The sequence below is a fragment of the Solanum pennellii genome, chromosome 10, assembly GCF_001406875.1.
Source record: "Solanum pennellii chromosome 10, SPENNV200".
NCBI classification, from domain to species: domain Eukaryota; kingdom Viridiplantae; phylum Streptophyta; class Magnoliopsida; order Solanales; family Solanaceae; genus Solanum; species Solanum pennellii.
Window position 1 is genome coordinate 74,713,777 of NC_028646.1, and position 15,391 is coordinate 74,729,167.

General features: G+C 35.7%; 1 protein-coding gene across 2 annotated transcripts; it reads right to left on the reverse strand.

The window, feature by feature from the left end:
- Positions 1–471: 471 nt before the first annotated feature.
- On the reverse strand, positions 472–14,916 carry LOC107002451 (probable galacturonosyltransferase 7). 2 transcript variants are annotated; one of them, XM_015200487.2, is made up of 10 exons: positions 14,504–14,916; positions 14,029–14,060; positions 13,885–13,941; positions 13,640–13,699; positions 8,911–8,959; positions 8,186–8,232; positions 7,440–8,062; positions 6,406–6,763; positions 5,781–6,314; positions 472–1,415 (listed from the first exon to the last, which is right to left on the reverse strand). In XM_015200487.2, exons 1-10 carry the CDS (start codon positions 14,634–14,636, stop codon positions 1,152–1,154), a joined length of 2,157 nt encoding a protein of 718 aa, XP_015055973.1. In that variant the 5' UTR covers positions 14,637–14,916; the 3' UTR covers positions 472–1,151. The 2 variants fall into 2 exon arrangements, with proteins under 2 accessions (XP_015055973.1, XP_015055974.1); XM_015200488.2 differs by lacking the exon at positions 13,885–13,941.
- Positions 14,917–15,391: the final 475 nt, after the last annotated feature.

Here is a 15,391-nt window from a genome sequence, read left to right on the forward strand (position 1 = left end):
ATTAAAAAAAAAATACGCACCAAGTCAAGAATTGGTGACAAGCCTATTCCGTGAGCTTTTCTTTTTCTGGGTAATAGTACAATTATTAGTTGGATGAACCAAGTCATTTATTGTAGAGTATTGCCCTATGAGTTAACACTTCAACTAATTCTACGAGGTATCTTTTATCTTCCACAAGCACGGCCAGGAACAATCGAGGGCAGAAGAAGAAAAAAAAAGAATATAAATCCAGTTCAACCCTTCTTTTTTGACTCAACTCACCTATAAGGCAAACGAGTAGGCTACAGCTACAAGTTTCATAAGTACCTGAACTTAACAAAGCATAATCAACACACTTTTAACCTGGTGATTTTGCATGTTAGTTACATTTGTTAACAATGAGATTCATCTGAAATTACCTTTATAGATAACCTGATAGATCATTAGTGCATATAACTTAAACTATAAATAGCAAAGGCACAAACGTCAAGCTGTTCGTCAAAAAAAAGTTATTAAGGTAAACAATATTGTATTATGTTTAACACTAAATATATTTTAGCAGCAATGGCAGTTCTCCAGTAGCTATAGTGCAAAGGTTAAAAACAATGAGATGCCTGATCAATGCTAAGAAAGAATGTATTTCAAAAAAGACCCAATTCTACAAGGAAGAATTCACTGAACGTGTCAATGGCAATATCACACATCACAGCGGATCCAAGATGGTCATCACAGGTGAGGCAAGGGTCCAAGTACTCGTCACCTGATTTCAGGAGAACTATATTTAACCCAAGGTATGCATGTATACAAGATTCATAGGAGGCAAAGTTGATATCCAGCTCTTCAGAGAGAGTTTCGGGCAATCTCCTCATATGCTAACAGCTCCCAACAAAAAATAGCCGATGAAGGTGTATGCCTAACCCATTAAAAGTTGTCCATGCCTTACTATCAATCCATCACTGACAAGTATTATGCATCACTCTTGCATTGCCTCGAGGTTAAACAAATTTCCTTCATTAACCAAACAATAGAGATATACACACCAAATTATACTCAGTACCCCTACCTCAGATACGGTTCTACACAAGATCACAAACAGGAAAACTTGTGCAAACTTTGTCACCCATACCTTCATGAAACTTCAGCAGCAAATGCAGGTATTAGCCCATAATATACTAGTTAATATTGCAATCACTTAAAAACTGATTTTCCTGGTTTAGGAACTTCCGCCAGGAAACTGTATAATCACGGATGCCCAACTCAAGCCAAGGTTTCATGTTACCATTATAATGCAGTACTTTCGCATTCTTCACAGTTTCAATATCAACTCCATAGTTATAACCCAGTCCTGATAATACCCACTTATCATCAAGAGCGTAAACTTCACCCTGAAAAGTAAGCAAGCTTGCACGCAATGCAACAGCCTCTTCTGAATTCATCTGCAAGTTAAATAAAAAGGTGACAGTGTAAGTCAATATAAAAATAGCACAATGATAAATGGAGACAAGAAAAAATGTATTAGTCCATTAAAACAATCTAACATGAAATGCCACGTGAGTCATTTGTATTACATAGATAAGATTACCTAGTATAGTCTCACGTGAGTCATTTGTATTTACATAGATAAAACTTGAGTGTGTAAAACAAATGCTCAATGGGTTACGTTAAATTGCTGTAGACTTTGATGCCCATAGCTTGTGGGGCTCGAAAGGGTTAACCCATGGATTCCAAAAATCCACACCCAAAAAAAAAAAAAAAAAAGAGGCCCAAAACATGGGACGTCTTTATCTAGGTTGGTGGCAGCTCACATGCCCACAAAAACAACAAAACATTAACATAGAGAGAACAATAATGAATAAGTTAAGTATTTTTCCACCTTTTTACGCTTCTCATATTTTGTGGCACTGGTAAGGATTAATCCCTGACTATAAAAATCTACTCCTATAAAAATGAAAGGGGGCTCAAAGGACAACAATTACATTATTTAGGCAGGTAGAAGCCCACATACAAGGAGCAACATGAAATTATCTTGAATATTTGTATTGAGATAGCAATAATGAACACAATAGTAGTTTTCCATCGTTTCTGTTTAGGACTCCTAGCGCACGCAAATGACTTTTTTCTTTGTCCCCTTTTGTATTGGGTATACTATTATCACCATTCATATTGAAGGGAAAAAACATATATAACATTCATATTAAAAGTCAACATATTACCCAGAATGGGTATAAAAATAGTTATTGTGTTACTTTGGTCACCGATCACAGTGTGGCTTGTGAAAACAACTTTACCCAAATATATATCTGATTTCAAGTTTCATTCAAATTCAAAGCAAGTCTTCTAAATTTGTTTAATTTTAGCTCATTTCCTTTTCCTTGTAATTGAAAAATAAGTTGTTTCCAGTTTTAGAACTCATGATTAATGGGGTTGCTACTCTACCCTTCTCCAATTAAATATTAGGTGTAGTCCACCAGCAGGACTCAAACTCATGGTGCACGCCCTCCACACATCCTATGTTGTACTACATTTGCCACTGGTTGTATCAAATGGCTAGGCTAGCCTGCTGGCATGGCACTGAGTGTATTGCCAACTCGTGTTGCGACTCATATTTGAGATAAATACAATGTTGAGAATGTTGTCCCGTAAGCTAAGTGAGCACTTACTATAGTCTTGTCTCTCAAATAAAACTGGTACCCAATGTACCTCCACTGTGTGCAAGGTTGAGTGAGGGAAGCTGATTGTTGCTCAGGCAAATGGGGGGTGGGGGTGGGGTTATGGGATTGAAGTATGTTGTGAGGGAGAAAATCCATCTCAAGAAATGAGATATGTATGACTAAGATGATCTCATATGTATGTCATCCATATGATGCCCTCAATTGTCACTGCAAGCCAGTTCGGACACCAGAGTCATCAAATATATATATGTTGATCTTGATCATCTCATATTGATTAATAGTTATGTAGTTGAGCTCTTTAGATGTTAATCATCTCATGTTTCTAAGTAGTTATATGGTTGGATTTCTTGAAATTGTTGAGTTATCTCATTGTGTAGTCATATTGATTAATAGTTATGTAGTTGAACTCTTTAGATGTTAATCATCTCATGTTTCTAAGTAGTTATATAGTTGGATTTCTTAAAATTGTTGAGTTATCTCATTGTGTAGTTGAATTTTTTATGTTGAGCATATCATATTGTTAATATGTATATGGTTGCATATTTAATATGTTATTTTTATGACAAAAGAAACCACAGCTGGTACACTTTGGGTGCACAGATAAATCCCCCGCTCCTATGTAATAGCTCGCAAACCACACGGGAGAGGAAATCTGCACTAGGCAAGCCCGGTACGACGAGCTTGACCCAGAAGATAAACCCCGTGCTTTTGCTGGCAAGAGGTTTCGAATTTGAGACCTCCAACATGCAAGTCCCAAGCCCAAACTATTGGGCCACCCTGAAGGGTGTCATATGTTAATCATCTCTTGTTTTGCTAAATATGGATTTTTGCTGTGTTTATCATCTTAATGTGGGTAGTTGGGTTGTCCATATTAAAAAGATTTTTCTTATTGCAACTCTCTTGTGATCAATTTACTAGGTTTAATTTCAGTCATTGATATAGTTGCTATCCTGTAATGACCGGTCTCGGCAACGCATGTAGCAATAAGTTGAAACTTTTCTTCCCAGTCACTTGAGATCAAGATCTTGTCTATCCACAAAGTGGACCTCTTATTTTTTCAATGAAATTTGCCACCGTAAGTGTAACATCAATGATATCACATATTACTAAAAGATCCAACAAAGTTATTTGCTACCACCTTGACCTCCCAGAAATTGTTGCGGGACTACCTTCTTTCATAAACCTTATAACACTTAGGGGTCGTTTGGTAGGGACTATTAGGAGAAATAGTTCATATATTATGTATGATATTATTTAGTACTATGTTTGGTAAGAATTTGAGCATATGTATAACTAATCCATGGATTAGCTATAGCCCTACATGGTATTAGAGAATGTATTACTAATACCTTCCATTTGGAGGTATTAGTAACACATGGGATTTAATAATTAATACTATGTAAAGACAATATCCCTCAAATCATTTCAATCACTTTATTTAATGTTCTTAATTTTATGTTTTATATTTGTACTAAAAAAATTATTTAAAAAAATTAGCTTACAAATTATTTAGAGAGAGTTGTTTGTTACCAAACACCCCCTTAAGTGATAAGTCTCTTACTATCTCTCTATCTTGACACACATCCACGAGTTTGTACCAAAGTGATTGTATGTTGGGCAATCCATATCAGTAGCCAGACAAAGTCCTATCTCCATATATTTAAAGTGATACTTAGACTTTGAGCCAACTTGATTTCTTTTATTGAAGACAACCCAACTTAATGGTTACCCGACATAGTTTGACCATTTGCTCCCTAACAACCGTACATTTGATGTATTTTTTTTGTAATTAATGTAGCTTCCTTTTTTAAAAAAGTTTGTTTTGGAGTCATGAAGAAGGATATTGTTTTGACTAGGATAGGTTATGGGAAAAAATCTTTAAAGAACTAATAGACTTTTGTATTTGATGTAGTTTTTGTTCTTTAGTTTTTTAGGGGTCATGAAGCAAGTATATTGTTTTGGCTTGGATAAATTATGGGAAATTTTTTTAAAAAATGTTTTGTTCTTTAACTTTAAAGTACTGTAATTATGTCCTGTTTCCTTCCAAAGATCATATAATTGTCATAAGAAGCTCTATGGAATTTTTTCTAATGGCTATTGGTTTGGCATTCCCTAAAGCTTCAAGCTTTCCCTTTTTTTGATTCCTGTGAAGCTACAATGCTATTTGTTCTATTATTGAGCTATCAAAGTTGACTTTTTTTTTTTAATTTGATTTGGGTTGTTATAGTGAAGTTGCATATGTAGAGCAATTATCCTATTTGGTGGTTTAAGAAGTCATTTTTGTGAATTAAACCCGATTTTTTAGAATTTTACATAGAACTTGTTAATTAAAAGTCCAATTTTTATTTTTCTGGTTTCAAAGAATGTCTTCTGTAATTGTTGGATTTTCCAGCTAAGTCAGAGGATAACTTGACTTTGCCAATAGAAAGATGAAAAGTTAACTCAACTGTGTGTATATATTAGGAAATAGGTTTATTGGATTAGTTGGGTCGGGTAGAAGAAACATACTGGGAGAAAATTTTAATTGGGATAAAAATATAACCACTTAGGTGCCACATAGCGCCAAGTAAGATCATAAGGTGGGGGCATGAGAGTTAACAATTCAAAGGTAAATATGTGTCCAAAGTTAGATAGCAAGGGCAAATATGTCAAAAAGTATGAGGGTAAATATAATCTTTTTCTGAGAGTCAAGGGCAAATATGACCCTTTTCAGTATCCTTAATCACCTAGTGTAAGCTACAGGCACACCCTAGAGTGGATAGATTAGAAATTATGATTGTCAATGGGACTGTAGACATGAATTTACTAAGAGTCCCGACTACATTGTGTGAGGAATCAACCAAAACTTAAAAATATGGAGAAGCACTCTAGAAAGTAACAATTTGTTGATCATTTTTGGGGCAAGTAAAATAGAAATCACTTTTACTTTCAAAAAATTGATTTGTCATGTTGTGGTATTATTTCAAAGTAGACATAGAGCAATAGAACAATGACAAGCTAAGTTTCTAACCGTATTAACCTCAACAGATGAAAATAAAGAAGGAAATATTTTACTAGCCTTTGCCTTACACCTTGCAGGCAAAAGTTGTTGAAAACAATAAATGTATATCAAAAGATAGTGTCACTGACCTCTGTTACCAACTTCAGATATGTTCCAGAAATATCTTGTTCCTTCCACCTCACTAGATCAATAACATTTAATCCAGACATCCAAGCACAAGATGTTTCATCCAATCTCTTGTCAGCAAAAAGTTTCTGCAGTTGAATCAGTCTAACTGAGCAGCACTGAACCGCACCATTCACTTTCCCGTCCATATTGATGCCCCATAAGACTGACAAGTCTCTTTGCACAATAATGTCATCATCCAAGACAACGACTTTCTTCAAACTAGGGAATATCTCAGGAAGAAGATAATGGGAATGCGAAAAAACAGACAGGTATTCTGTTGTTGGCGGCCCATCAACCTTGTGGAAGGAGACACGATATTCTTCAGGCAAGGAAAGATGAATAGACATTGATGCCTTATTATTTACCAGCTTATGATCTTCAATATTCAACACCTCAACTGTCGCCTCCATATACTTATTCCTCGAGAACCATAACTTCATGGCAAAGTAATTCTGTTTATCTGTTACCACATGAAATACTTGATTCTCACTTTCCTGCATATAGAAGAAAACACGATAAGAAAAACTGATTAAGTGTTAACAGCAGAAAAAAATTGCAATTGAAGAGAGAATATACAAACCATACTTTTGCATGTGTTACGGTGGAGTTAATTACAGCAGACGATGCTAGCACATTGCTGGAGAAAATAACGAAGTGGTGAAGATCTGGATTCAAAAGTCTCTCTACCAATGACTGATCAATATCAGGAGGAGGGTCTCTAAAATACTCTACAGTTAATCGCATTGACAGGCAATGATGACTCTTGGGCATGGTTTGAACAGCTAGTTGGTAGAGGAAGGCACTCTGTCGCATATGGAAAGTAGCTTCATCTTCAGTAAGATCTACTAGTTGTCTGAATTTCTTGTCTACATTACTGCAATCTACGCGGCATGCCTTTGCTTGAGCAATTACAGATTCCATCTTAGGTAGCTTCTGATCAGTCCTGGTGAAAAAGCAAAAGCATGAATTTCAGTGAAAAGTTTACGGAATATAATGAAAAGACGAATTTACAGATTTCTTCTAGCTACAGGCAAAGGAATAAGTGAAAGACAAGAAACAAGTCGTTGAGAAACTTCTATGCCTGATTAAAGCTAACAAACATATGCAACAAAAGTAATTAGACTAGAAGGCAGATTAAAAGTGAAGCTCAACTACTGGAGTTCGAGCTAGGCCAGGCTAAAAGTAATTTGATTCAAAGAGGTGAATGTTAGGGATCTTCGTATGTGACCTCTATACTTCTATTAGCATCACTAAAGGAAGAGAATAACAGAGAGGGAAAGAGATGGGAGAAGAAGGAAAGGAGACAATCAAGCCTGATAAGTGGATACTGAGGAATGTTGAACTCTGCATCTAGTATCAAACAATTCACTCCTGGTCTATTTGAGTTGAGCTGAGGTTAAGTCTAAATTGCATGAAGGCATAACATCTAGACAGCAATAACCAACAACAGAGGTCAAAGACTCTTCCCATAACATATAAAGCAAGCTACACACATTTCACAATCTTAATCACAAAAAGATAAGATTAAACATTTTGACACTACATGATCATTTAAAAAATAAGACTGAGTCCAAACATTTGTTTTGTTGCAGTGTTGCAAGGAATCTATTTGTACATACAGAGGAGGAAGATCTTTGTCCACCGTAGTTACACTAAGCACCCGCTCAAAGTCTTGAATGTTTTGCTTCATTTCATGTGACAGCTTGTCAAGAGCCGGAAGCTTCGCGATGCTAGGGTAATATGCCCGAGCCACATACAACAAGTCTTTCATCTTTCTAACAGTGAAATCATTCACTTTCTCCTTGTGATTGCGACGCCACAAACAGTAGCTCCCAAATTTTAGCTCACATAATTTCTCACCCTCATCAATGTCTCTGATATTCTCGGTGGCACCAGGCGTAGAACCAACATTGGTGCTCTGCTTTTTTTTTCCCAAGTCACCAGCACCTATGCTCTGCTTTGCTGTTGCCAAGTCACCAACACCTGTGCTCTGCTTTGCTTTTGCCAAGTCACCAACACCCGTGGTCTGCTTTGCTTTTGCCAAGTCACCAACACCTGTGCTCTGCTTTGTTTTTCCCAAGTCACCAACATCTGTGCTCTGCTCTTTTTTTCCCAACTCACCAACAGCAGTGCTCTGCTTTGCTTTTGCCAAGTCACCAGCACCTGTGCTCTGCTTTGTATTTGCCAAGTCACCGACACCTGTGCTGTGTCTTTTTTTGGTTAAGTCGCCAACACCTGTGCTCTGTTACATATCAAAGGTTCTTCTTATTTTGTATCAGATGGAGACAAAAAGAATTAAACAACATGTAAAAAATTCATTTTTGTGATGAGAATTGATAAAAAATAAGGTTGCAGATCTACATACATTTACGCCTAAGCGTTCTTTGGGCAATCCATCCAACAAAGGAAATCCTGGAAAAACAATATTGCAGAAAGGAATAGCTTAAAAATCTAAATAGATCTAAAGATTAGTTAATCATGGTTGATGCAAACTAATCAACTATTTCCTCTGTTCCAAAATTATATGTGTTTGTATTTAATCTGAACAAATCTCTTAAATTATTAGCTTCATCCACTAAAAAGGAAAGAGACAGGATCATATAAAAAGAGAAGGCTTAACACCAAAGGGTGTGTTAGTATGAAAGAAAATGTTCTCCATGGAAGATAAATGAATTTCTTATTTATTTTTGGTGTTTGCCGAGTAAGAAGAATGTATCGTCCCAAACATATTTTATATAATCGGCAAGCACTATGGGGGTGGAGATGGGGTGTGTTGGAGGGTGGAGAGGAGACAATTAATGTGGAATGCCACTTATGGAACTTGTACTCTATTTACACTAGGAAAGTCATTTTCCTCATTTTTTAAGGAACTTGTTTTCCAAAAAATTTACCAACCAAACATGGAAAAACTGGAAAGTATTTTTGGTCATACCAAACACACCGTGATTGCTACGTGAATGTGCATATTTATAGAATTTGTCTACATCTATTGACAAAAATTGTTTGAATATGTAGCACGCATAGACATAGTTACACATTATAAAGCGAGAGACATGTTCCTCTTCAGAGAATTAAGTTGGAATATCCTACCAGCAGTCTTGTTCTCCGCTTTCCCGACAACAATATTTTCCCCAAAATCCTGAGAAAATGGTGAAGAAAAATCAGTCAAATAACTTATATGTGAAGTAAAGACCGAAACTTTGGAGGACGTATCCTATACCCATTTTAACTGTAAGATGTGATTTCATCCAAGATCAAAAACACTAATTATAAACGAAAGCTGAAATTAGGGGTGTCAAAAATGAACCTTAACACAGGTAATCCGCTCAACCCACCCAGAATTTCAAGGGTTGGGCTCAAGATAATTTGAATTGGGTTCAATCTCAACTCATTCAAGCCTAACCCATTTGAAGAGAATTCTCAATTGAGCCCAATTCAATCTCCAATTTCAACCCGTTTTAAAACTTTTTATCAACATATATTCCTATATTGAAGGTATAAATTATTATCTGTTTAACATCTTTTAGGATTTATCTATCTATTTGTTACTTTTTTGAAAAAAAATCTTGAGCGGGAATTCAAATTGTGATTATAAAAATTAACTATCAATATGTTAGATTTTGAGATTAATCGGGTCAAATTGGGCGGGTCAAGACCCAACCCGTTTTCAGCCCATTTGAGCCTAACCCATTTGAGCCCGAGTAAACTTGGGCGGGTCAAGACCCAACCCAAATTCTATTTCAACCCATTTTAATATTTTCAATTTCAATCCAACCCGCCCATTTGACACCCATAGCTGAAATTATTGACAAGCTTGAGATGTGTGGACTACTTTAATTGTTCAATGTTCAAACTACCTTTCCGTGTCTCAATAATGTCAGTTTTCTTTCAAAAAGAAGCTGAAATTATTGAGAACTACCTTTGCATGTCTCAATTATGTCAGTTTTCTTTCAAAAAGAAGCTGAAATTATTGAAACAAGCAACAGAAGTTTGAACATTGAACAACTAATGTAGTCCACATGTCTCAAGCTTCTCAATAATATATATTTTTAACATCAAGCTTCATTCTCTCTCTTCTTTTTTAATAAAGCATAAAACTCATCTTCTTTTTCTCCTCCCTCATCTGATAGTATGGTCAAATCAGTATCTTCTATTTTTTTCATAACCGTGGTGTCTAGGATAGCTTGTGCGTACCTCGACTAATTCCACGGGATATCAGCCACCTCTAACCAACAACAAGTACTAGAGTTAGGTACCAGATATAACTCAGTCCACCAAGGCCAACACCAAGACAGATGGGAAAAAATCACATACTGTTTTTGTCTCTGCTAGATTTCGAGCTTGAGATCTCATGGTTCTTAACCCACTTCATTGACTACTACGCCACACCCTTGGGTGTGGTATTTTAGAACTTTTAAGTGAAGAATTGGTATCATGAAGTAGAATAAGAAAGCAAAATGGGTGATAAGCAAGATCAAACATCTACAGCAAACTAATTAGAGTAAGAAGACCCAAATGAGCTATTGTTGAATGCTGATTGACGAAATGATAGTGTTACAAATGTCTATTCATGTGAAACTGCAAGCTTCTTTGTTAGATCAGTACCTACGCATGAGTCCACAATTGTGTTATATAGGTAAATCACATGCAAGTTCAACGAGAGGATACTAAAACTTCTAATATCTATGCACACAAAGCATCAATAAATCTAGAGCATTCACTTGCATGGTTGCCTGAATTGGTTGTAACATTATTCTTTAAGTTTTCCGTTATTTGCTACTATAATAAGCACATTGGCAACTTCTCATCCGTGATTCCTCATAATTGCTTATCTTATGTCTTCTTGTCTTAAATTGCTTGTGAAGTAGTTTCAACTCTATAAGGTAAATTACAGCCTTGTATTTCAAAGTTCAAAATGTAAACGAACTATCACAAGAGTCGAGCCAAAAAGAAACTTCTATAGTATCTTTTATCCCGATTGAAAATTATATAGAGAAATGTTTACCTTCGAAATCATTCCAGAGAAGAGAAGTGTTAAAACAGATAGTCAAGTAGTTAAAGACAGGTACCTGGAAATAGTTTTACTATAATATAGACTATTGTTGCAATACACTTGGCACAAAATCCCCACAACAAGCGACAATGAAACTAAGTAGAACCAAATAAAAGATCCTAGTTTGATTTCAAAAAAAAAATAAAATCCTAGTGGTGTTACTTTTCATATGTTCATAAAATGACAAGAATACTCCCCGTGACTTAAAATTTGAAGGTATCAGGATTGATGTCAATGGTGGAAAAAAGGAATGTAAATGTAGGGAAAGCTTGCATGTCTGAAATTCTCAGGTACTACTTGAAAATTTCAACATTTATTAAGGAGAAAAAACAAACTAAAGGGGAACATCCTCTACATTGTTCAAAATTACATCATTATGAAACTGTTTTTAATAACCGAGAAATCTGCCTGGGACTAAACTGGGTGAATAAATGGGCCCTTCCCTCTACCCTTCTCCACTTAAATACCAGGTTTCGCTTTGCATGGTGTGGGGCTTGAACGTGCAACCTAAGCCACAAATCCTCCACCTTTTGCCACTCGAGCTAGGCCTTGGGGCCATCATTGTGAAACATTGAATTTGTGCATCTATCGTCTTTACATGTATGCTCATGATCTATCATTTAAACTGCCAACATCTAGTACCCCAAGATTTCAGACACTAACCATATCTGGCAGTAATTAGCTGGGTTCTCGAAGGTGCTTAAGCCCTGAAGCGAGACTCAAAACGTGTTGCCGTTTCACCTCACTTGATGTGCGCTTCACTGTCATCATCAAGGGCATGCTTTCCCTTGCCAATGAGCCTCTTCTGAAGAGGCAACATGAAGCAATTGATATTACATTTTATTGTAAAAATATTCAATTTCCTTTTCATGTATGTCATGTCATATATGCTTATAATTTAACTAATAATATATATTTGTAATTTTTTCTCCCTTTGCACTTTTTTTACATTAAAGCCCACACTTTGTTTGCGCTTAAGGAACCAACAGACCTTAAGAGCTTTTTTTGTGCTTTTTGCTTTTGATAAAACTGGCAATTGGAAGATTAAAATATCTTCGGCTCATACAAGGGGGGTCAAGTAGTACTAAAAGAGTGATATTGAGAAGCTTTGCTTTAAAATTAGCTCCAAGTGAATTAAAAGGTTGGACACTTCCTATATGTGCCCCGCATCAAAGGGAATAAGAGGGGCATCTTCAAATCTCTTCATAGAGAAAAAAAAAAAGGGGGGGGGGGGATTTTTCAAATCAAACAAGCTTCAATCAATAAAATGATATTCCAATAGAAGTTTCATGACAAAAGACATCAATATATGCTATATGGAGACTCATAACATGAAAAGTTATTGCTTTAACTCTCTCGGGTCATCAGCAGGTTGATGGCAGAAAAACTTGTTCTCCAAATGAAACATATATTATTTTCAGTCCTTTCAAAATCTTTTTTCTCCAACCAGGATGTGACATGACATCTTTCTTTCCCCTCAACTTATCCTTGTCTTCTCTTTGTTCCATTCATATTCCAACAAATACATCCAATTACACCTAAAACTGGAAGACACTAGTAGCGAATAATTTTAGGTTCCCTATGAAGTACCATGGAGATTTTCAGCAAAATTGTGCATTTCAAGCAGCAGTTCGGTGCGTCCTCCCAAACATGAACTTTTTACTCAATGCACTTTTCAGATACAAAACTATATTTACTAGTCTTTAGCTTGTGCTGGAACGACTATAAACTAGACAACCCACACAAGTTTTAATCATCAGTTCTTACCATGGAATGACAAATGGAATGTGGTTGCTACTTGATTCAATATTAGCTCTAGATCTAGTACTACATGCAAACAGCAAACTATATGGAATGGAAAAGAAAAGAAATAGCGACAGGACCACTTTCTTAAATCATGGAAGTTGCATTTGCATTAGTATGATAGTTACAGTTGCCATGTTAAGTACAACTAATTGACAACATATGAAGTTTTGTTATTAGTTATTATTGAAGGTCTGAAAATTAAGTTAATTATCAGCGTTATAATATTGAGAAAATGGGAGAAATAAGAAAAAAGAATGGCATGCATCTGTTGAAAGGTTTAATAGCATATCTCAAGTAGTTTAACAAACAAGGATTAGCACAAATCAAGCAGTCCGCAGTCCTATATGTATAGATCTTAAACCTTCTTGATCATCACCTTATTCAACTATCAGTAGTCAGTCACATACTCATAGAACCATCCTTCTTCTTCACTAAGTTAATGATTACAGCATTTTGTTTATATGACCATTAAAATTACTTTATCAGTTGAGGTAACAACGGATATTGGGAAATCATGATTTAGGATTTGATTATTGCTTCTTATGCTTCAATACATCTAGTATCCTATCTTTCTCAGTTTGATCTTCAATCATACATCACAGAGAGTTTTCCAAGTTTAAATACTTTTTATTTGCAACAACAAATTTTGTATAGAAAAAATAGCAGCCAATAAGACCAACAAATATGAGGATGAATTTAATTTGAAAAGGAAAGCATGGGTACACCATTAACAATATGAAGGTTGTAATAACACTCATCACAAGTTATGCTAACCTATTCACAGTTAAAATCAATTTTAAGGAGAACTTTCCAGAATAGCCTGACTAGTAAGTTTATGTGTATGGGCATTCTCAAGGTAAAACATCCATCATAGAAATTCACCCAGTCAGTAACAGTCTATTCAAATTGCAAAAGTAAAACTCTTAACAAACATAATCAGAAAACAATTGAAAAAAGAACCTTGGGAAAAGTTGGTTCCAATCTTTGCATTAGGTCATCCACATGTGTTGATTCATCATCCTGCAACAAGATACCGGATAACTGTTAGATGCGTCATGACCACCTTTTTCTCTTTGTGTACACACAAAATGCAACAACGAACAAAAATATGTTGCCTAGCATATCCACTTCTTCTACTAGCTAAAAATTTCAAAATGACCAATGATGAAGGCAGTTCATGAGGTTGCTTATAGAGAAGAAATTACCTCCGACTGATTCTCAATCTTAGGAGTATAATGTCGACCGTAGATTCTAAGTCCCACCTGATTCCAATCAGGAGTTCCCCAGTTTAGAAAATCAACAAGTAGTTACTAAATAGCAGTATCATTATAATGCTGCAGGTTACTTACTGAAGCTGAACTTTGTTGTGGTGTTGTATATCCTGCAAAAAGTAAATGCCAGATCAAGTTAGAGCAAAACCTTCTAAAAATGGCTAGAACTATAAAGCTTCATGAAGATATGTCTTCTTCCTATCCATAATGACATTTTTTCTATCTCTCTTCTTCTTTTCTCTTTATACATATTGATATTCTCTTTTCGGCATGGGCGATGGGGATCAGGAACCATTCTTTGATCTGGGAAGCCAATTAAAGTTACTAAAAATGCTATTGTCTGGGTTGCTAAACTTGAATGCTCTTCCTACCATATAATGGAAAAAAGGATTTAAACTTGAAATTTGCCCAAAAAAGGATAGAGATTGCCTAATTGCACTACAGATTTGCATTAGAAGAGAGCAGGTTCAAAACAACAATCATGGATCCAAATTGCAATGAAAAAAAGTTTTTAGCATTGAACAAGCGAAGAATCAGGGCTCATTACTATTACCCGAAGAGTGAAAACCGTTATGGAGGCCAAGCAGAAACACTAGAGGCACGAGCAATGAAAGTAAAACGAGACCCAACACCGCAATTACCAAACCTTTCCATCGCCTCTTCGCCGGAAGTATACCACCCTTCATCTCTTCCTCCCTTGCCTAATCCTCCTCCTTCTCCTCTCGTTTGCCTTCTCCACCTTCGCAATTCGCTTTGATTTGTCCTCCTTTCCTCAACTGCCAAACAGCGTTTGTTCCGAATCTACACAACACGACAATGTCCGTTTCCGGTAGTTGTATGTCCGGCGCCGTCGAAAGTAAATCGTCCGGCCGAGGCCCGGTGAGTGGAGCCGAGAAGTAGAGATCGATCTGATTGGAAAAAGTAAAAAACAAATAACAAAGCGTAAAGATCTGAGGGTCACTAACTATTTTGGTACTTTTTTGGATATGCCAATATAGTCCCTCAACTTTATATGATTGGAAAATAAATTACTCCTCAAATTTCATAAAAATAAATAAAAAATTATTCTTTTTAAATTTGTCACGTGTAAAAATAAACTTTTGCTTATAAAAGAACAAAAAACTGGAAAATATTAAATAACCTACGCACTTATTAGTAATTCATTATTCGTAGAGTTTCAATATTTGCAAATAATGGTCGGTTATCATCCGTGACGGACCTAAAAATTTTAATTGAATTAAACACACAAACTTTCACATGAAGATTTGATATCTATTGTATATGCATAAAAAATAATTTTAACCATATCTTATTAGTTGGGGTTCGAATAAACCCTAACATAAGACTGGCGCTTCCTCTGGTTATCACTATATGTAAATAATGAGTTTTTATGTTTTGAAACATCATTGTAGATATCAAATTTTGGACGCCTCTACCGAGT

What these genes read in the sequence shown, in the direction of transcription:
- LOC107002451 (XM_015200487.2), bottom strand. Translation starts at nt 14,636, where the DNA reads ATGAAGGGTGGTATACTTCCGGCGAAGAGGCGATGGAAAGGTTTGGTA. An exon ending in AGCGGAGAACAAGACTGCTG is followed by an intron (nt 8,233 to 8,910) that starts GTAGGATATTCC and finishes TTGTTTTTCCAG; the next exon opens with GATTTCCTTTGTTGGATGGA. An exon ending in ATCTGAAGTTGGTAACAGAG is followed by an intron (nt 1,416 to 5,780) that starts GTCAGTGACACT and finishes TTTAACTTGCAG; the next exon opens with ATGAATTCAGAAGAGGCTGT.